Source organism: Gracilinanus agilis, chromosome 2, assembly GCF_016433145.1.
Source record: "Gracilinanus agilis isolate LMUSP501 chromosome 2, AgileGrace, whole genome shotgun sequence".
Lineage (NCBI taxonomy): Eukaryota > Metazoa > Chordata > Mammalia > Didelphimorphia > Didelphidae > Gracilinanus > Gracilinanus agilis.
The window spans coordinates 648334851-648357001 of NC_058131.1; the positions used below are offsets into that span (position 1 = coordinate 648334851).

The 22151-nt window shown below is 41.1% G+C and overlaps 1 protein-coding gene across 2 annotated transcripts in view; it reads left to right on the plus strand.

Moving 5' to 3' along the window:
• HOGA1 (4-hydroxy-2-oxoglutarate aldolase 1) overlaps positions 1-22151 on the plus strand; it is a 40194-nt gene that overhangs the window by 12071 nt on the left and 5972 nt on the right. Inside the window, exons 2-4 of one of the 2 annotated variants that reach the window (XM_044665738.1) lie at positions 19064-19192; positions 20109-20236; positions 20732-20866. The exons of the other annotated variant lie outside the window; for it this stretch is intronic. Of the exons in view, the coding sequence (XP_044521673.1) occupies positions 19064-19192; positions 20109-20236; positions 20732-20866 (392 nt within the window). The remainder of the gene's footprint in view (positions 1-19063; positions 19193-20108; positions 20237-20731; positions 20867-22151) is intronic. 2 annotated transcript variants of the gene reach the window in all.

Sequence of the window (22151 nt, forward strand, 5' to 3'; positions counted from 1 at the left end):
TGTATAAGAGACAGCACACACACACACACACACACACACACACACACACACACACACACACACACCCCAGAGAGGGAGACAGAGAGCACGCTACTCCTGTAGCTGTGATTTTCATGTTTTCTCATCTATGCTCCACTCTGGTAAGCTGTAGCCCTGGGAAGGCTCATGAGTAAATATGGAGGGTTTCATGGATCCAATGGGAGGGACGGTTCCCCTCATCTGGTACAGGTGAACTCTCTTCCAGAAGCTTCCTCACTCAGCCTAGGAAGATTCCCCCTGGAACTAGAAAAACAGCCAGGCTGAAAGCAGATTATTAAGAGGATAGTGGAACTAGAGAAGGCAGCATCTATAAGTGATAGGGGACTGGGATGAGGGCAAAAGGGAGCTGGCAGGAGAGATCCTTCCCAGAGCCCTTGGAATTGAGCACCCAGCAACACCTACCCCAAGGCAGGTCCCTGAGTCTCCTGGTGTTCATTCATGTCTGACTCTGTGACTCCATGGGCCAAAGCTATCCATGAGGTTTTTTTGGTAAAGATACTGGAGTGGTTTGTCATTTCCCTTTTCTCCAGTGGATCCTTCTATCATGGAATCAAAGATTAAATGACTTGTTCAGGTCACACAGCTGGGAAGTGTCTGAAGCTATATTTGAATTCAGGTCTTCCTGACCTCTCTTCTTGTCTCTGTCTCTCTGTCTCTCTGTCTCTCTGTCTCTCTGTCTCTGTCTCTGTCTGTCTCTGTCTCTGTCTCTGTCTCTGTCTCTCTCTCTCTCTCTCTCTCTCTTCCTCCTCTTTTCCTCTCTGTCTCTGTGTGTGTGTCTCTGTCTATCTTTCTGTCTGTCTCTGTCTCTCCTGAGCCACAGCCATCAGGAACCTTATGAGAAACTGTGTATCTCTTCTTGAAGACGTTTGGATTCAAATGTGTGTTACAATGTTCAGAGGAAAATAAGATATTGGCCTTTATAGGCAGAAGTCATTGGTATTATGCAAGTCGCACTATGCTCCAGCGGAAAGTGAGCTGATTTTAGTCTCAGGTCCTGGGTTCGTGTCTTGCCCCTTCCCCTTAGTGAGTCAGTCAACATTTGCTGGGCATTGGAATATTTTACTAATGTGCCAGGTGCTGTGCTATAAGCACTGGGGCTTATGTAAAGAAAAGCCAAAGACAGGCCCTGCTCTCAAGGAGCTCCCAGTCTAATGAGGATGACAACATGCCAACTACTCTTTACAAACAAGCCATGTGCAAGATGGGGATAATCCCCAGAGGTGGGGTGCTAGCATTAAGGGGGATCAGCTAAGGTTTCCCTTTTTAATTTTATCTTTATTTTATCCCAATATCAAATGTACACACAAGTCTTCCATAGTTACATGATTCATGTTGCCCCCCTCCCAGAGTTGACAAGCAATTCAGGAAAGGTTTCTTAAAGAAGATAAGATATTAGCTGGGCCTGGAAGCCAGGGAAGCCAAGAGTAGGAGAGGAGGAAGAAAACCATGGGGTCAGCCAGTAAGAAAGCCCACAGTTGGATATGGAGTGACCTCAGACAGACTTCTAGAGCCTCAGTTTCTTCATCCATTAAATGGGGGGAGAGGAAGAATGGACTTCACTACATGGCTTGTGGGGTCCCTTCTGCTTCTAAATCTAGAATCCCATGGTACTGAGGAGTAAAAGATACCAATTTCATGGGGGCAAAACTTGCATGGGATCATAGATCTAAATCTGGAAGGAGTCATCTGGTCCAACCCCCTCATTTTATAAATGATGAGGTAATTTATTAAGGTCATATAGGCAAAATCAGAAAATGGGATTTGAATCCAGGTCCTCCAACTCCCAATCTGGCAAGCTTTCTAGACTCCAGGCTCTTCTTGGGGCTGGAAGAGTTAGTGCTGTGAGTGAGGTGGTTTCCCAGGAGTCTTGATGGAAAGAGATCATTCCTCTCTGTGAAACAGAGGACAAAACAAAGCCTCATGGTTTTGATGCTGGAAAGTAAAAGTTCAAGAAAGCTGTTCTAAGAGAGGATGGGTAGAGAAGGCAGAGAATCAGCTGGCATACAAGGATGCTGAGGCATTCAAAGACTTGGCAAGAGCTGGCAGAATGTGAAAAGTCACTTGGTAGTTTTTAGAAGCTGGGAACTGGGCATAAAGCCTAGCACTCATGGGCAAGTTAAAAAAAAATACCATAGGTGAACAGAAGCTGGAAAGTCTCCTTAAAACAGAATAAGGGGGCAACTGTATGGCTCAGTGGATGGAGTGCCAGACCTGGAGTCAGGGTTCTGGAGGTTCAGGGGGTCCTCGGTTCAAATCTGGTCTCAGACACTTCTCAGTTGTGTGACCCTGGGTAAGTCACTTAACCCTAATTGCCTTGCCTTTATTGCTCTTTTGCCTTGGAACCAATACTTAGGATCAATTCTAAGATAGAGGATTAAAGGGTTAAAAAACAACAAGAAGAAGAGTAGGTTGGGGGCAGCTAGGTAGCTCAGTGGATGGAGAGCCAGGGCTGGAAGCAGGAGGTCCTAGGTTCAAATCTGGTCTCAGACACATTCTAGCTGTGTGACCCTGGGCAAGTCACTTAACCCCCATTGCCTCACCCTTATCACTCTTCTGCCTTGGAACCAGTACACAGTATTGATTCTAAGACAGAAAGTAAGGGTTTAAAAAAACAAGAAACAAAAGAGGTTCAGCAACTTAAAACAGTTGAATTTGGGAAGGCATAATTTGTATCCGAATGTTTGCATTTCTTTAAACCTTGCTCTAGTCGTTTGAGGTTCAAAACCTATTGCAGATACTTTACTAGCTGTGTGAACCTGGGCAAATCATTTCACCAGTGCCTCAGTTTCCTTATCTGTACAATGAAGATATTTAATAGTTCTTCCCTCCCAGTGTTATTGTGAGGGTAAAACAAGATATTTGTGAAGTGCTTTGCAAACCTTAGAAAATCCTATGTAAATGCTAACTGTCATTATAGAGGAATGGCTGGAGAACTGGACCTGGAATCAGGAAGTTGAGTTCAAATTCAAGCCTCAGGCAGTTATTATTTGACACAGTCACAATCGCTGACTGCCTCAGTTTCCTCATCTCTGAAATGGGGATAATAATAACACCTACCTACTTCAAGGGTTATTTTGAGGGTCTAATGAAATATTTGTATAAAAAGCACTTAGTACAGTGTCTGGCACATAGTATGTGCTATAAAAATGTTATTGAGTCATGTCCATTCTTTGAGACCCCATTTGAGATTTTCTTGGCAAAGATACTTCAGTGGTTTGCTATTTCCTTCTCCAGCTCATTTTACAGATATAAAATGCCTCAGGAAACTGAGGCAGAGTTAAGGGACTTGCCCAGAGTCACACACTTAGTGTCTGAGGCCAGATTTGATCTCAAGAAGAAGAGTCTTCCTGACTGCAGACTCAGTATTCTAACCACTAGCTGCCTTATAAAAATACTTATTCCCTTCCCCTCTGTTGATATTTATTAGAGAATAATTAATGCTTTTTTTTCAATAGTCCCCCAGCTTTATCCATGTTTTCTTATCCTATTCGATTCCTATATATTTCTTTCTGTAAATTCTTCATAAAGCACATATCTAAACATGCTAGAGACTTCCCTTTGGCCTTTTTTGGCAGAGTAGTAGTGGTGATATTTATTTATCTTTTCAGTTAAATGTAGAAACAATACTTTTTGTTCAAAGATAATTTATTTTCCCAGTTACATATAATATAAATAAATTTTCAACATACATTTTCCGAAATTATAAGATCCAAATTATCTCCCTCCCTCCCTTTCCTTCCCCCACTTGGAGATGGAAAGCAATTTGATCTGGATCATACATATAGTATCATGCAAAACATACTTCCATATTGGTCATCATTGTAAGAGAATACTCACAGATAACCAAAACTCCAAAAGAAATTCCCAAATAAACTAATGTGAAAAAGTATATGCTTTGATCCTCATTCACCCTATTCCAACAGTTCTTTCTCTGGGAGTGGATATAATTCTTTGTCATAAATCCTTCAGAATTGTCCCAGATCATTGCATTGCTGAGAGCAGCTCAGACTTACACAACTGATCATTGTATGATATTGCTATTACTGTGTATCATATTCTCCTGGTTCTGCTGATTTCACTCTGCATCAGTTCACATAGGTCTTTCCATCTCTTTCTGGAATCATCCTGTTCATCATTCCTTATAGCACAATAGTATTCCATCACCAGCACATACCACAATTTGACTATCCATTCCCTAATCGATGGACATCCCCTTGTTTCCAATTCTTTGCCACCATAAAGAGCTGCTATAAATATTTTTGTACAAGCAGATACTTCCTCTTTTTTTATGATCTCTTTGAGATATGAATCAAAGAATCAAAATGCAGTTTTATAACCCATTGGGCATAGTGTGGGAATAATTTTTGACACTTGTTTTCTGACACTTTAGGATTCAGGTTTTCTCTTTTCCTCCCTTACCCACTCCCCATTAGTATCAACTCTAAGACAGAAGAGTCACAAGGGCTAGGCAATTGGGGTTAAATGACTTTTCCAGGGTCATATGGCAAGGAGTGGAAGAACCCAGGACCTCTTTTGTTACCTTCACTTTGACTATATTATATGATAAGTGTCTGATCTCATTTTCTATGTCTTCTGATATTTCTCCTTGAGTATATATCATCCTTTTTACCCCATGAAACAAGATTTCAAAAGTTAAGACTTTTGTGAAATAAGATAATAGTTCCTTCAGAGATATTACCCAAAGTGCCATTGTTTACCTGGTGGAAATTCCCAGTGTTTGGAAGGAAATAACCAGCATCTAAAGAGCTATTGGTCTACATTCAAGCCTATAAAATAATAGTAGGTGTCACAACTGATAGCCTTTACACACACACACACACACACACACACACACACACACACACACACACACACACCTCCACAAGTCCAAAGCTGGATAAATTTCCTTTTTTTCCTTTTTTTTTTTTTTTTTTTGGTAAATTCTGAACATCAAATACAATTAGCATTTTTTAGATATATTGTGGAACAGTAGGAAAAGATTGTATGTATGTGAAGTTGCAAATGTATGACATAAAACTTACTCTTCTTTTTAAGTATATAATTTAACATGTAGCTTTCAAAGCTGCCTGGCTTGTTTCCTTCTGGCCTTCTTTCTTCTGATTTTGAGTGGAAGGGAACCCTATCACTAACCCCACTTTTTCTTTTCTTTCCCTCCACCCTCTACTTGAAAAAAAGAAACCTCGTAACAAATATATTTAGTTGAGGAAAAAAACTTCTACATTGTCCATGTGCAAAGATGTATGTCTCATTCTGTGTCTTTTTTTTTTTTACTCTTATTGATCACAATTTATTTTGAAGTCATGAAATGCCAGCAACAGAACAAACTGAGTCAGCAGGTCAGGCTGGACAAATACTTGATTGTAGCCATGTATCCATGGACTATGGGCAGCAGCACTGAGTTACACAAGGGCAACATTCTCCCTTCCACCTTCTGGCAAAACTTTGTTACACAAGGCAAAAGGATGGGCAGCTATTGAATGGTAATTTGAACCATGCAAGAATAACAACAAATGATGGAATTATAATAGGTGTGCAATAAATATATGATTGCTTAGTCGTGGGCTGGAAAAGGCAGAAAGAGATATTGAACACCAGGACAACAGAAGATAGTGGTTGAAAGGCATTTCCATTAAAAAAAAAGTCTTCTTGCTTGCTACTTATATACAGGGGCAGCAGAGTCTTCTCTGTCAAGAAGGGAAATGCTTGGGTCCCCTTGTAATCATGATGCTCCAGGGAGCTTTCCAGTGCTGCCCCTGTGCTGAGCCAATCACTTGTACTTCCCCAGATTGTGACCTAACACCATTCCAGAATGCTCTCATTTTCTCCCCTCCCTCCCTTCTTGTTCTCAGGATGGCTGGGGTGGGACAGGATAGAAACAATGCTTAGTGAGCTAGTAGCAGAAGGAGTCAGGCAGCTAGGCTGGCACACTGGAGAGAGTGCCAGGCATAGAGTCAGGAAGATCTGAGTTCAAATAGCTGTGTGACCCTAGACAGGGCACTCAACCCTATTTGCCTCAGTTTACTCATCTGTAGAATGAACTGGAGAAGGAAGAGAGGCAAGTATCTTTGCCAAGAATACCCCAAAAGGGGTCACAAAGAGTCAGAAATAACTGAAACAACTGAACAACAACCACAAAAGCAGATCAGAGGTAAATGGAGCTGATGGCAGCCACAACTTACAAAATTAGTCTCTAATAATTCATTTCCTCTAGTGTTGGTAGCTCACGCTTTGCCTGGCTGCTCCCAAAGACTGCTGGGGCCATCTGCCCATCCCTCCTAGCTGTCTCCCTCACAATGGGGTTCATTGCTGAGGCGGGGAGGGTCTCCCCCAGGGAGTGGAGGAGCAGGGATCTGTCCCACAGATAGCCTCTGAAGTGTCTTTCAGCATGAACCAACTAAGGGGAGCCTAGGCTCCCCAATCCTACTGCCCTTTTATTTCAGCCTGACTGGCTCAGGGTCCTGGAGAGCCTAGAAGGGATTTCCCAGCAACCATCGTTCAAGGTGGTGCTGGCGGCCAGCCTGCTGCTGGGTGCTGGAGGCCTCTACCTCTGGCTCCATTGGAGGAAGAAGTCCTCCAAGAGAAGGAAGGAAGCTGAGAACGAATTAATATGGGACATGCCAAGCACTTCGGCTACCTCGGAGAATAGGAATGCTCCCTGGATCAAATCCCATTTCAGCCGCCTTTCTGAGGAAAAGATACCCGGCCTGCACCAAGATGGCAGTGGGGAGGCCAGTGCTACTAATACTACCTTCCAAGTAGAGACCTTAACCTCCACCTCGAAACTTAAAGAAGGGAAAAATATCGATGTCCAAAAGGAATCCTTTATCAGCCGGCAGAGGACATCAGGAAGCAAAGTGTGCAAGGAGACCCACAAAGAGAATTCCAAGTCAACTTCAGGGGAAGAGGCAGCAACATGGGCATCGATGGCAGCAAATATGCGGGAAATTGATGTCTCAGGTCGGTACTTGGCAGATTCCATGCTTCAGAGGGCCCCAGGCAACCCAAACTCTGGTCATTTGGAAACCAAGGACATTAATAAAGAGGAATTCAAGGTCCTGGAGGAAGTAGAGATGAAAGTCAAGGAGACTTTTCTGCCCCACCGGGAAAACAACATAACCCGCTCCAACAGTTGCTACCATGGCAATCACAGCCAATCATCTCATGGCCACCATGGTTTCTCTTTTTGAAATTAGCTAACAAGACTGGCATCATCTTATTCTCCTGACTGGGTCAATGCAGTCGCACCACTCACAGACTGTCCCACCACCACCGCCACCTCCCCATCCTGACCCTGGTCCAAGGAGAAGTAGTTTTAGATGCCAGTCAGAAGGATTTCTACCAATGTGCCTCAGACCCCATTAACCTCAGTGAAACATCTGGACCTTTTACAATGTCTACAGGATGCCAGAAGTGAAAAATCCAGCACAAGAAACCATAGTGACCCACCAAGGCAGAGTGGGGAAAGCTGTGCCTTCAGAACAGACTGCCTCTCTTAGAGGGCCACAGGAGAAATCCACAGAAGGGTAGTCAGTCAGTTGGCTCCTCTGGGGAGGTACCAGGAGCATCCTTTAGCATAACAGAGGGAAGTGCCCAGGACTGGCACCCCCTCTTCCCCCCACCAGAAGCATGGGATTTACTTGAAGAAAAATGCCTGCGAATGAGCCAATAAAACCTTGCAATACTGTGGCTTCATGTCTGAAGACTTCCGTGGAAGCTGGGATTTAGCCAGAGAATATGGCTCACGTCGTAGGGGATTCTTCCATCAGTTGTAATCTGGATGGGGAATATATTGTTCCTTTTTCAGAAGTTCTGTTTCTAGATCACAGGAGTGATAGTGCTATTTTGGGGGACCCAATTATGCCCAGAACAATTGCTTCCCCAGGGCACTGGCTCCCGGGACATTTCAGCATCCTCCCTTGCTTTTGAGGTTCCAAGGAAGAGGAAGTTGCCGGGTGTTAACTTTGCAGCAGAGCTAGCAGAAGCTCTCAGAAGAGTGTGAGCAAATGAACAGACAGTTTTTCTCTTCCTATCCTATCACATCATCTTGCGGAACCCAGCCATCCCACTTGGATGCCTTTTAATCCTTTTTCACTGAATGAATGAAAGCCTTTTTCTTAGAAGCACTTATAAGTGCCAAATACCTGTTCTGGGTACTGGGGATAAACATAGAAGCAAGAAAGATAATCCCTGACCTCAAGGAGCTTCTTTTTTTCTTTTCTAAACCCTTACCATCCATCTTGGAATCAATACTATGCATTGGTTCCAAGACAAAAGGGGCGGTAAGGGTTAGGCAATATAGAGGGGAATGATGGCCAGGCAGGAGAGTTTGGGACAGGGAAGTTCCAGGGATGCTGATTGAATTTTGAATAACTGATTAACAGTCTTTTCCAAAAATACTAGTGTGGAGTTGATGGCTTTTCTCACCCAAAGTCCTCCATCCCTGTACAAAATGCTTGCCCTGTTTCATCAGTCCTCTTCCTGCCTCAACGCCTTTTCTCTGCACAGGTGAATTGTCCTTATACTTCCTAATCCCGAGGCTACCAAGAGGGCATGACAGTATGGCATCTTCCCTGGACCCAGTCATGTAGTATTTATTAGGCGCCTACTATGTGTCAGGCACTGGGCTAACTAGACATTTTGACAGCCATGACCCAGGGAACCCCTGTCCACCATCTAATGCAACGGTCGGCAACCTTTTTGGCTGTGAGAGCCATAAACGCCTGCGGAAGGAGGAGGATGGAGGCGGAAGGCGCTGGAATATGGGGCGGGGGCTGAAGGACCCCCTGGGGCACATCTTGGGGCTCTGCCCGGACTGGCAGGTCAGGAGGTGGAGCCAGATATGGCTCAAGAGCCAATGTTGCCAACCCCTGATCTAATGGCTTCCTATTTTGTTTTATTTTTTATCTTTACTTGGCTTCCTACTTTAACTATTATCCTGAGTGACTAAATGTTAAGTTAAGAAATGTAAGTGTTGTTGTTTGTGGTTCAGTTTTTCAGTACTGTCTGACTCTCTGTAGCTCCACATGGGGTTTTCTTGGCCACAGATACTACAGTGCTTTGCCATTTCCTTCTCCAGTTTATTTTATAGATGAGGAAACTGAGGCAAACAGGATTAATGACTTGCCCAGGGTCACACAGCTAATAAGTGACTCTGGGCCCAGTGCTCTATCACTGTGCCATGTAAACTTGGTGCCCCCTGAAGAACAAGCTCCAGGCACCCCGATTTAGTCATTTCTCTGTTGGGACTCCATTTTCACATATCCTCTGCATTACTGGTCCTGCACCTAATCAGATGAAGATGATTCAAGTTGAACAGCATCAAAAAATCCTATATGGGAAATTGCATCCAGTAGAGTTAATAATGGAGAGACCATATTGTTGCTGTTTCTTGAATTGATGGTTAAGAATGATGTAAATGGCGGGCAGCTGGGTAGCTCAATGGATTGAGAGCCAGGTCTACAGACAGGAGATCCTGGGTTCAAATGTGGCCTCAGATACTTCCTAGCTGTGTGACCCTGGGTATGTCACTTAGCCCCCATTGCCTAACCCTTACTGCCCTTCTGCCTTGGAACCAATACATAGTATTGATTCTAAGATGGAAGGTAAGGGTTTAAAAAAAGATATTTTAAGAGATTAGAACCAATTGACATTTGAGGAGCCATCTATTTCCAATTGAGATGACCAATATGGGGATATAGAAAGGTAATGAGGAGTGGCCAGGGTTATGAACTTAGAAGACACTAAGAATACTGATGCCTTTCACAGGAATAGAGAAGTTTGGGAAAAGGCAGATTTGGGGAAAAGATAATGAATTCCCACTTCCCAACTGTGTGACCCTAGGCAAGTCACTTAATCCCCATTGCATAGCCTTTACCACTCTTCTGCCTTAGAACCAATAGTGGTTCTAAGGCAGAAGGTAAGGGTTAAAAAAAAAGGATAATGAATTCTATTTGGGATGTGTAGAGGTTGCGATATCTCTAGGACATCCAGTTTGAAATGTCTACTATATAACTGATGTGAGATTAAAGCTCCAGGGTGAAACTGGAGCTGTATCTGGAAATCATCAAGATGATGAATGCATGGAAGCTGATGGCGTTACCCAGAGAGAGAGAGAGAGAGAGAGAAAGAGAGCCTGGGGCACAGTCTTGGGGAGCACTCACAATTGGGAATAGGATATGGATGCTGAACAAGCCAAAGAGACTAAAAAGTTGCTAAACAGGAAAGGAGAGAACTAAGAATAGTTTCAAAAATGCTCAGAGACGATGAAGTATCCAGGAGAAAAGAGTTATGGTGGATATATCAAGAAAATTTTGGACTAAAAAAATACAATGTGTTTTGTTGCTGGTCAGTCATTTCAGTCATATCTGACTGACCCCATTTGGAGTTTTCTTGGCTAAGACACTGTAGTGGTTTGCAATTTCCTTCTCCAGCTCATTTTGATGAGGAAACTGAGGCAAATGGGATTAAGTGACTTGCCTAGAGTCAAACAGCTAGCAGGGGTCTGAGGTTGGATTCGAATTCAGATCTTCCTGACTCCATACATAATGTAGCATGTATCTTCTTCCTTGATCTTTCTGCTAGTTACCAATTTCTAAAGCTGTAGTTTACTTCGATCTGGTTCCCATCGGATTTTTTATAACTGGGGAGACATCTAATTTAGTCTCATCTCTTGGGGTGAGGTGGCAGGTAGGTGGTGCAGGGGGTAGAACAGAGTCAGGAAGACCTTAGTTTAAATCTGTGTCACTAACTGTAACCCCAGGTAAATTAATTTACCTCAGTTTCCCCAACTGTAAAATGGGGCTACTTGTCTACAAGGTTGTTTTGAGGATTAAATGAGAAAATATTTGTAAAGCACTTACTTAGCACTATGCCTGGCACATAGAAAGGGCTGGAACCCCATATTCTCTTCCCTGCTTCCCCCTACCCCCCACTTCTGCAGCTAGCTCGCCTCATTTGTTTGAGACTCAGCTCCATTTTCAGAGGGCAATATTTTCTGACTTTGTCCTCAAATGCAGGTGGGTGCTGAATTTCTCTAAAGGAAAAAAAAAGTCAGGAATATGAAGAGCTCCTGGGTATCCTTGTCTGGAGGCAGGTAGGCAGGGCAGTAGAGCACTGGACCTGGAGTTAGGAAGACCTGAATTCAAATCCAGATTCATACATTTAACTCTCTGTGTGACCCTTGACAAGTCATTTAAATGCTGCTTGCCTCAGTTTCTTCATCTGTAAAATGTGGATAATAAGAGCATCTCCTTCCCAGAGTGGTTGTGAGGATAAAATCAGATCCTTGTAAAAAGCTTTGCCAATCTTGAAATACTATGTAAATGCCAGTTATTATTTATTGTTATTGTATACTTAAAGATGTAGAAGGAAGATGACTTCTGTTAGTTTGTTACTCAGATTAGTTTATATCCTTCTGAAGGTGATACAATGGAATCATAGAATCTTGGGACTGGAATGGACCTCAGAGGTCATCAATTCCAACCCATACACCATGCAAGAATATCCTCTACAACATCCCTAGCCAGCGATCCTCCAGCCTCCTTGTGAATATCTCTAAACATGGGCTACCTACTACCTCACTGGGGCATCCAAATGTCTTAGGGGATAGACCACTAGACCTGGAGTCAGGAAGACCTAAGTTCAAATCTGGGCTCAGACACCTATAAACTGTGTGACTCTGAAAAAGTCACTCAACCCGATTTACCTTAGTTTCCCTATATGTAAAATGAGCTGGAGAAGAAAATGGCAAGTCACCCCAGTATCTTTGCCAAGAAAATCCCAGATGGGGTCACAAGTGTCAGACACAATTGAAACAACTGAAAAACAAGTCTCCATCACAGGGAAGTTTCTCAGCCCCCAGTTCCTATTCATCAGGATTTGTTGCTTCCCTTTTTGCCACTGGCCCAAATCAGGATATTTGCCCTAAGCAAACCATGTATAAATTTTTGTTTTGTTTTGTTTAAATCCTTAACCTTCTGTCTTAGAATCGATACTAAGTGCTGATTCCATGGGCAGTAAGGGCTACGCATTTGGGATTAAGTGACCTTGCCCAGGTCACGTAACTAGGAAGTCAGATTTTAACTCAGACATTTGCTAGCTGTGTTATCCTGTTTGCCTCAGTTTCTTCATCTGCAAAGTGAGCTGGAGAAGGAAATGACAAACCATTCCAATATCTTTGCCAAGAAAATCCCAAATGGGGCCATGAAGAATCAGACACAACTGAACAATAACAAAAAAGTATTCAAATATTTTTTAAAAATCTGGGCAAATTATAGCTACGACTTTCACCTGACATAACATTTTTAAAAAAAGAGAAAAAAAATGAGGTTAGTCCACCGTGACCTCTTCTTTTTTAAAATCTGAATAAATATTTTATTTTCCCAATTACTTGTAACAACAATTTTCAACATACATTTTCCAAACTAATAAAAGTCAAATTGTCTCCCTCTCTCCCTTTTCTCCTTCCTCTCAGGGGTGGTAAGCAATTTTATCTGTATTATACATGTATTATTAAAACATATCTCCAATATTGATCATTGCTGTAAGGGAATACATATACAAAACTAAAACCCCAAAATAAAAACACAAGTGAAAAATAGCATTCCAACTCCAGCAGTTCTTTCTCTAGAGGTAGATAGCATTCTTTACCATAAGTTCTTCAGAATTGTCCTGGGTCCACTGTATTAGCATGACTTCTTGAGGAAGCCAGGCTGCCTTTCCATAATCACTGCTTCCTTTTCTAAATGCTCACCAACCATCCCTCGGATAGTATGTTCTCAGAAATTTCCAGGAATCAAAACTAAGCTCATTGGTTCATGGTTTCCTGTCCCTTTTGTAAAACTTTGGACAACAGTTGACCTTCTCTAATTCCTATTATGTCCCTGGGTCAGTTTTGTTTTGTGTCCCAAATTCCTTATCCATTTCCATATTTTCTCATCCTGTCCAGGTCATCTGTTTATAGTCTGATGATACTATTGCTTCTTTTTCTGTTTGTTGCTCTCTACTGTACTTCCCATTCTGATTCCAGGATTTCTTTACATGAGAATACTTTACATTACCTTTTTTATTTTGTCCTCCACTTTACTCCCTTTCCCTAAGGCCTATCCTTCCAGAATCATATTCCCATCCTGGGTCTTTCCCACCATGTCTTGGTGACACATTGAAGGTTAAATTTGTCCCTTTGAATTAAGATCTATAGTATACCTTGTTTGTTACCCATCTGGGCATCCAAGGGCATAAATTTTATTGCCAGGCTCCTTTTTAAGATTTTATCTAATCAAAAGTTCTAGTGTCTCTATTACTTTTTCTTCTTTCTGTAGCTCAACTTTGGCAGGGATTCTCTTTTTTTAAAAACTAATTTTTAAGTTATATGTTAGAAACTTTTTGACGATTGTTTTCTGACATCTTAGAATTCAAATTTTCTCCCTACTTCCCTTCCCCACATCCCTGAGGTAGTAAGTGGTCTGTTGTAGGTTATGGCCAGTGCTTTCATCCAATACTTATTTCCATATTCCCTGTGCCATGACAAAAGACACATATGACACATACAATAAAAAAACAACTCATAAAGTTTGAAATAAAGTGGAAGATGGCATTTTGATCTGCAACCAGACTCCAACAATTCCATCTTTGGCTATCTTTGGTGGATAGCATTTCTCATCACAGGTCTCTTGTGGATATCTTGGGAACTTTTTGCTGATAATTTAATTCTTTGCAGTTGATCATCATGCATTTCTGTTACTATTTGTATTGTTCTCCTAGTTCTACTCACTTCACTATACATCAGTTCAAATGTCCTGCTTTTCCCGAACTCATTCTGTTTGTTATTTCTTATAGCAAAATAGTATTCCATTACAACCATGAACCATAGCTTATTTTAATTACATTAAATTTTAAAGGTTTTGTATAAACAAAACCAATGCACCCAAGATTAGAAGGAAAACAGAAAAGCTAGAAGGAAAAAATTTTTATAACAAGTATCTCTGATAAAGGTCTCATTTCTCCAATATATAGAGAACTAAGTCAAATTTGTAAAAATATAAGTCCAGTTGATAAATGATCAAAAGATCTGAATAAGCAGTTTTCAGATGAAGAAATTGAAGATATGACATATGAAAAAATGCCCTAAACAACTTGACTAGAAAATGCAAATTAAAACAATTCTGAGGCACCACTTCAAATCTATCAGATAGTCAATATAACAGAAAAGGAAAATGATAAATGTTGGAAGGAATTCAGGAAAATTGGGACAATAATGCAGTGTTAGTGCAGTTGTAATTTGATCCAACCATTCTGGAGAACAATTTGGAATTATGCCCAAAGGACTCTAAAATTGTGCAGACTCTTTGATCCAGAAATGACACTACTAAGTCTATATCCAAAAGAGGTCAGAAAAAAACAAAAAACAAGGAAAAGGACCTATTTGTATAAAAATATTTATTGCAGATCTTTTTGTAGTAGGAGACAATTGGAAATTGAGGAGATGTCCATCAACTGGGGAATAACTGAACAAGTTGTGGTATATGCTTGTGATCTTATACTATTATGCCATAAGAAATGATGAGAAGGATAATTTTGGAAAAATCTGGAAAGATTAACATGAACTGATACAAAATGAAGTCAGAAGAACCAGAAAAACATCTACACAATGGCAACAACATTTTTTTGTTATTGTTCGTTTTTGATGAACTGTGAATGACCTGGTTATTCTCAGGAATCTAGTGATTCAAGGTAGTCTCAGACTTCATGATAAAAAATGCCATTTGCCTTCAGAGAAAGAACTGATGGAGTCTGAAAACTATTTTTCATTTTTTTCTTCTTCCTTTTTTAAAATTTGAAATCTCTTCCACAAAATTACTAATATGGAAAAATATTTTATATGATTGCACATGTTACATCTATATCAGATTGCATTCTGCCTCAGGGAGGGTGGAAGGATAAAAGGGAGGAAGGAAGAAGAGATTTGGAACTCAAAAAAATATGAAAAAATATTTTTACATGTAATTGGTGAAAAATAAAATACATATTTTTTTAATTTGTCTTTGACTTCCTTGGAGAATAGATGTAGTAGTAATATCACTATGTCAAAAAAGTATGGACAGTTTAGTCACTTTTAATTCCTAATTGTTTTCTAGAATTGTTAGAACAGGAAGAAGCTGGGTGGCTCAGTGGATTGAAAGCCAGATCTAGAGACAGGAGGTCCTAGGTTCAAATCTGGCCTCAGACATTTCCTAACTATGTGACTCTGGGCAAGTCACTTAATGACTCTAAGATGGAAGGTAAGGATTTAATAAAAAGTCTTATACCAGTTAAGAAATAGAAAAATAGACTGATACAAAAAGAAATCAAACTCAAGTGTTTAATAATCCTAAAAACATAAATTACTTAGGAAAAGAACTCCTTCTGGGATAGGAACTTTTGGGAAAATTGGAAAATAAATAAGCAGAAATTAGTTTTAGACCAATATCTTAATACCAACAAGCTCCAAATGAATATTTTATGAACTGAATTTTAGAGGTCACATCACTGAAAAAATTACAAAAGGACTAGAATAAGTACTTTCATAGCTATGTTTAGGATAATTCTCAACTGAAAGGATAAAGATGACCACAAAATATGAATTAATGTTGATGACGAAATTGAAAAACTTTTGCATGGACAAAATCAATGTAACCAAGACAAGAAGCTGCCTATGGGGAGGATAAATTTGCATAAAATATCTCAGATTATTGTCTGATAATTCTAGATATGTAGAGAACTAATATGAATATATACCTAACACTGGGCGTGTAGTAGTAAAAGGGTATGAAGTTTTCAACAACAAAAATATTGCAAAGTATTAATGACTATATATAAGACTATGCTCCAAATAATAGAAATTAAAATCAAAATAACTTTGAGATTTTAGTTCATATCCTGGAAAGTGGTAAAGATGATAAAAGATGGGAATAGTCAATAATGGAGTAAATACTAATTCACTGTTGGTGATGTTGGTGAAGTACTATGTGTTCTAGCAATTATTTTTCTTTAAATCCTCATCTTCTGTCTTAGAATCAATTCTGTGTATTGGTTCTTAGGCAGAAGAGTGGTAAAGGCTAGGTAATGGGGATTAAGTGACTTGCCCAGGGTCACACTTCCTAGGAAGCTAGGAAGGTCACACAGACACACTAAGAAGTGTCTGAGGTCAGATATGAACTTAAGACCTCCTGTCTCTAGACCTGACTCTCAATCCACTGAGTCACCCAGCTGCCCCACAGTATAAGATTCTTATTGATGATTATAGCTTTGTGACATAATTTGAGCTCTGGAAATGTTATTTCTGCTTTATTTCTACTTTTTTCATTATTTTCCAGGAGATTCTTAGACCTTTTTCCTTTGAAATGTTTTTTGTTAGCATTTCATTTAAGCATATAAGATATTGCTTAATAAAGCAGTAGTTTAACATGGCAACAAATTTATAAATTAATTTAGGCAGTATTGTAATTTTTATTACATTGGTACATCCCAACCATGAGCAATGAATATTCATCCAATTATTTGTCGCTCTTTATTCTTTAAGGAACTTATATGTCTTGATGTTTCTTGGCAGATTGATTTCCAGATATTTTATGTTATTTGTAGTTATTTTGAATGAAATTTCCTTTTCTATTATTTCCTTGTGCATTTTGTCATTGCTATCTAGAATTGCTGATATTTTTGAAAATCTGTTTTGCCTCCGGCTACTTTAATTGAAGTTGTTTTTCTGGATTTGTTTCTTGACTGATTCTCTGGGTTTTCTAAATAAATCATCATGTTCTTAACAAATAAGGATAGTTTTGTCAATTTGCCTATATATGTATATATATGTATGCTTTTAATTTCTTCTTTTTATCTTATCCTAATATCTAGAACTATGACTAGCAACAGTGAGGAAAGGTAGTACATTTGTTTTACTACTACATTCCCTGGAAAATTTTCTAGTATTTTCCCATTGAAAATAATGTGACTTTTTAGTTTTCATCAATATACTTTTTGTCATATTAAAAATAGTTCTTTCTGTACCCATGCTTTGCAGGGTCTTTGGCATAAATAAATGTTGTACTCTGTCAAAGATCTTTTCCATATCTATTGATATGATCATGTGGTTTATTTTTAATATGACTGGGTATATTAATTGTTTCCCTAACATTTATTTATCCATCCCTGGTGTAAATCTAACTTGGTCACAGTGAATAATTTTTTGGCTATATTGCTGTAGTCAGCAAATATATTTTTAATAGCTCTTGGTAGACACATTCGCTGTCCCTGTCCCAAGAACTGATATGTTATTCCAATATTTGAAATTGCTATTAATACAGGAGAATGTTTTAAGAATATGGTATCAAATGTAAAACCCAATGGAATTGTGTGTCGGCTAAGTGGGGCTAGGGGAGTCTGGGGGAGAGGGAAAGAACATGAAATATGTAACTATGGGAAAATATTCAAAATAAAAAAAAAAGGAATATGGTATCAATAAGCACCCAGAGACATCATGGGACATTTTGAGGGCAGATCCTGGGCAAGTAGGGGACTGTCTTAAGGATGGGCAAACCATAGAAATCTGGGACAATGAAGAATGGGACAAGATTGAAAAACAATGAAGATAATTTATGACTGCTTCACAATTTTGCCTAAGGCTAATTCTGGCCACAGGGTAGCTTGGCCTATTTTGGCCACCTTCCTATATTTCCGCATTTATGCAAGAGAGATTGTGAATCCAAGGTTTCTGACTTACTCAATTTCTAGTCCCTTCTACATGCTTGGTATGTGGTAAACCATCATGATTGCTTCTGTGTCCTATCCTTGCCAACATTCACATAAACACACACATGCACATGTACACAGTTCTCTTATGTTGGCTCCCACTCCCCCCCAGTGCCCTTCTAGCTGCAATGTTTAGATGAACCCAGCCATCATGAGATTGATGATTCTTGAAAGGGGACTATAGCCCACTCCCTGCCAGTGAATATCTGCCATGTTGCCACCCAACCCATTCAGAACTGGATCTACCCATTTGAGAAGCCTAATGGCCCTAGGACTCAGTGGCCAGAATCAGAAGACTCAAGGGAATGGCCATGCTCGTAACAGTGACTGTTTAGGTTACTCAGGGTAAAACGTAAGGAGAGTGTCCAGGCAGCTAGGTGGCAAAGTGGAAAGAATGCCAGGCCTGGAGTCAGGAAGACTCCTCTTTCTGAGTTCAAATCTGGTCTCAGAGGCTTCCTAGCCATGCGACACCTGGAAAAGTCCCTTCACTCTGCCTCAGTTTCCTCATCTGTAAAATGAGCCGAAGGAAAGGGTGAACCACTCCAGTATCTTTGCCAAGAAAAACCCCGAATGGAATCACAAAGAGTAGGACACAACTGAAAAACAACTGATCAACAACAAAGAGTATCAGCTTCTTGAGGGCAGGAATCAGTCCATTTGTTTCTGTACCTAATATGTTGCCTTACACAGATTAGGTGCTTCATGAATATTTGTTAAACTGAATTGAATTAAATCGAGGAGAAGAAACTCCCAGAACTTTACTTCATGCAAATCCTGGTCAGATTTTATAATAAGTAACATTTATATCACCCTTTAAGGATTACAGAGCACACTTCTCCCAACCCAGTGAGACAGGTAATGAATGTATCTCCACCACACAATGGAAAGTGTGCTCAGTTTGGAGTTCATAGACAGATTCTACCATTTATTCCCTGTGGGACCTTGGACTTGTCTCTTCGTGTCTCTGAGCCTCAGTTTCTTCATCTGTGAAAGGAAGAAGTTGGATCAGACAACCTCTGAGGTCCCTTCCAACTCCAGGTCTTTTGTCCTAGAATCCTTATTTCAAAGAGGAAATTGGGTCTCAGAGAGGCAAAATGGGGATCATATAACTAGTAAGTATCCAGGGTAGAATTTGAACTCAGGTCTGCTGGCTCCAAGGCCCCCGATCTTTCTCCTTCACCATGTTTGACTCCCTCAGGTAGTAATGAGTCCTTTATTGCAGGCTTTGTGGTACAGGGCTCCAATGGTGAGTTCCCCTACCTGACGAGCAGTGAGCGGCTGGAGGTGGTGAGCCGAATTCGACAGGTGATGCCTAAAGACAAGCTCTTAATAGCTGGCTCCGGCTGCGAGTGTAAGAAACCATGTGTTTGGTTTGGGTGATCTTTGGGTGGGGACAGAGGGTAGGTTGATGGGACGTAAGTTCTTGAGTCTTTAGGGTATAAGATTCAGGTTACTTTCTTTTGCTACCTCTGAAATACCCAAATTCTTTGTCTCAAAATTATCCTCGCTCCAAAGTCTTGCATGGAAAGTGGAAATAACACCGAATCCTCCATCATCTGTTCTCTAGCTGCATGACCTTGGGCAAGTCCCTTAATGCCTCTGAGCCTCAGTTTCTCCATCTGTAGAATTCTGAGGTTGACTAGATGATCTTTTAAGGTATAAGTGCTTACCAGGTCGAGTGTTCGGGAAGGACTAGCACCTCTGGTGTGAAGGCTTGGCAAGCTCTTTGCCAGGGTTGCTCATCTACCTTTGGTGTCCATCTTGACCCAACTCTCCCCTGTGGCTCCAAGAAGCTGTAGCATAGGCAGCAGCTGCGCAACACCATCTCAGTAGATAGGATAAACCAGGATGAGGGTAACCAAGCTTATCAGAGAGTTTGGGGGATGTGAAGATTTCCCCCAGTGGAATGGGTAGACAAAAACAGTTTTGTTCCAACGGCCATGAAGGTGGCTGAAGGTGGCACTGTGGAGTGTTTAGAGCTTGGTCAGACATCAAAGAAGCCACAGTCGTCCATTGTATGCCAGGCCATCACGTTGCCCTGACTTCTGTCTTGCCGCTGGACTTTAATGACTGAGAGAGTGAGGCTGATGACTTTGTGCAGCTCTGCCTTACTTAAGTCCAATTCACTGGCAAGCCAAGACATCACTCCGTGATGCCAGTGGTCCTCTTGGAAACAAAGGACAAATGACCAGCTTAGCAGGTATAAATCTATAATCCTACCATGTCTTCCTTATGCTACCCCCAAAATTGCCTTTCTTATCCTATAGCCACTCAAGCTACCGTGCAGATGACTGTGAACATGGCCCAGGTTGGAGCAGATGCTGCCCTAGTGGTGACACCATGCTACTATCGAGGCAGGATGTCCAGTGCAGCCCTGATTCACCACTACACTAAGGTGTTTCAAGTCTCAGGGCATGATGGTCAAAGATGACAGAGAGAGAGATGGAGGGGAAGCTGAATTGGGAAGGAGAAAAAGGGGAAAATAAACTTTGTATTAGGGGACAGCTAGGTGGCTCAGTGGATAGATATCCAGACCTGGAGATGGGAGGTCTTGGTTCAAAACTGGTCTCAGGTATTTTCTAGGTGGGTGACCCTGGGCAAGTCATTTAAGTCCAATCGCTTAGCCCTTACCACTCTTCTTCCTTGGAATGGACACAGTATCAATTCTAAGACAGAAGGTAAGGGTTTAAAAAAAACACAAAAAACTTCCTCTTGGGTACTTTTCTGGAGAGAGAACTCTATATGCCCTAGGGGTGCTTCTGGTTAGAATAAGTAGAATGCCTACTTGTAGTTAAGACCCAGGTGACTTGTGAAACCTAAGGCAGAAGGGAGGAGGATTCTACAGGCTTGGGACAGGTCCTTGCTTACTCTTTTTCTTTGTACCTTTCAGGTGGCTGATCTGTCCCCAATCCCGGTGGTGCTGTATACTGTCCCAGCCAACACGGGACTAGACCTGCCTGTGGATGCTGTGGTCACCTTATCTCAGCATCCCAACATCGTGGGCATTAAAGAGAGTGGAGGAGATGTGAGTCACAGTCAGTGTCCCGGGCCCCTTGGACAACCATTCCTCTCTTTGACTGTCGAGTTCTTTTTTTTTTTTTTTAAACCCTTAACTTCTGTGTATTGACTTATAGGTGGAAGAGTGGTAAGGGTAGGCAATGGGGGTCAAGTGACTCACACAGCTGGGAAGTGTCTGAGGCCGGATTTGAACCTAGGACCTCCCATCTCTAGGCCTGGCTCTCAATCCACTGAGCTACCCAGCTGCCCCATGTCGAGTCCTTTTAAAGAACATCTCATGGAGGCAGTTGGGTAGCTCAATGGATTGAAAGCCAGGCCTAGAGACAGGAGGTTCTGGGTTCAGATTTGACCTCAGACACTTCCTTGCAGTGTGACCCTGGGCAAGTCACTTAACCCCCCATTGCCTTGCCCTTACTGCCCTTTTGCCTTAGCACCAACACACAATAGTAATTCTAAGGTGGAAGGTAAGGGTTAAAAAAAAAAAAAGACCTAAAATACATCTCACATCCTATCTCTGCTCCCCACTGCTCTCATCCCTCCAAGGGTAGTTATGGCCTTCCTCTCCCTATATTTCGAATTATACTTTGTCAACTCTTCTTGAACTTATTATACCTCCTTTTATACAACAGTTATTTATCTATATGCAGATATATGTTTATACATATTTATCTCTATATATAAGTATGTATTTATCTGTATTTAGACAATAGACTCCCCAAATAAACTAAATTCTAGAAAGAGCTCATCTTTCTACCTTAGCATCTAGCTTTGTGATTTCTATTCAGTTGACATGTAATAATTGTGCTACATTGAATTGATTCCTCAGGCACCACATCCATTTATGCACTACTGGCACAGGTAATTTCACCAAGAACTAGATTGAGTAGCAAGGCAGTATTTTATTATAGAAAGGCCACTGAACTTGGAGTCAGGAGACCCATATTATTTACTATCTTTGTAATCTTAGGCAAGTCACTGAATGTTTCTGGATCTATTTCCTCATTTGCAAAATTAGGGGAAGGCTGGATCGAATGATCTCAAAAATTCCTTCCAGTTCTAAATCTATGATCATGATTCCCAGAGGCAGTGTGTTCTGGCCCTTTTCCCCCCAATCCCCACTCTAGGGTCTCTCTCTGTCTCTCTGTCTCTCTCTGTCTCTCTTTCTGTCTCTCTGTCTCTCTCTGTCTCTCTCTGTCTCTCTCTCTGTCTCTCTCTCTCTGTCTCTCTCTCTCTGTCTCTCTCTCTGTCTCTCTCTCTCTCTCTCTCTTTCTCTCTCTCTCTCTCTCTCTCTC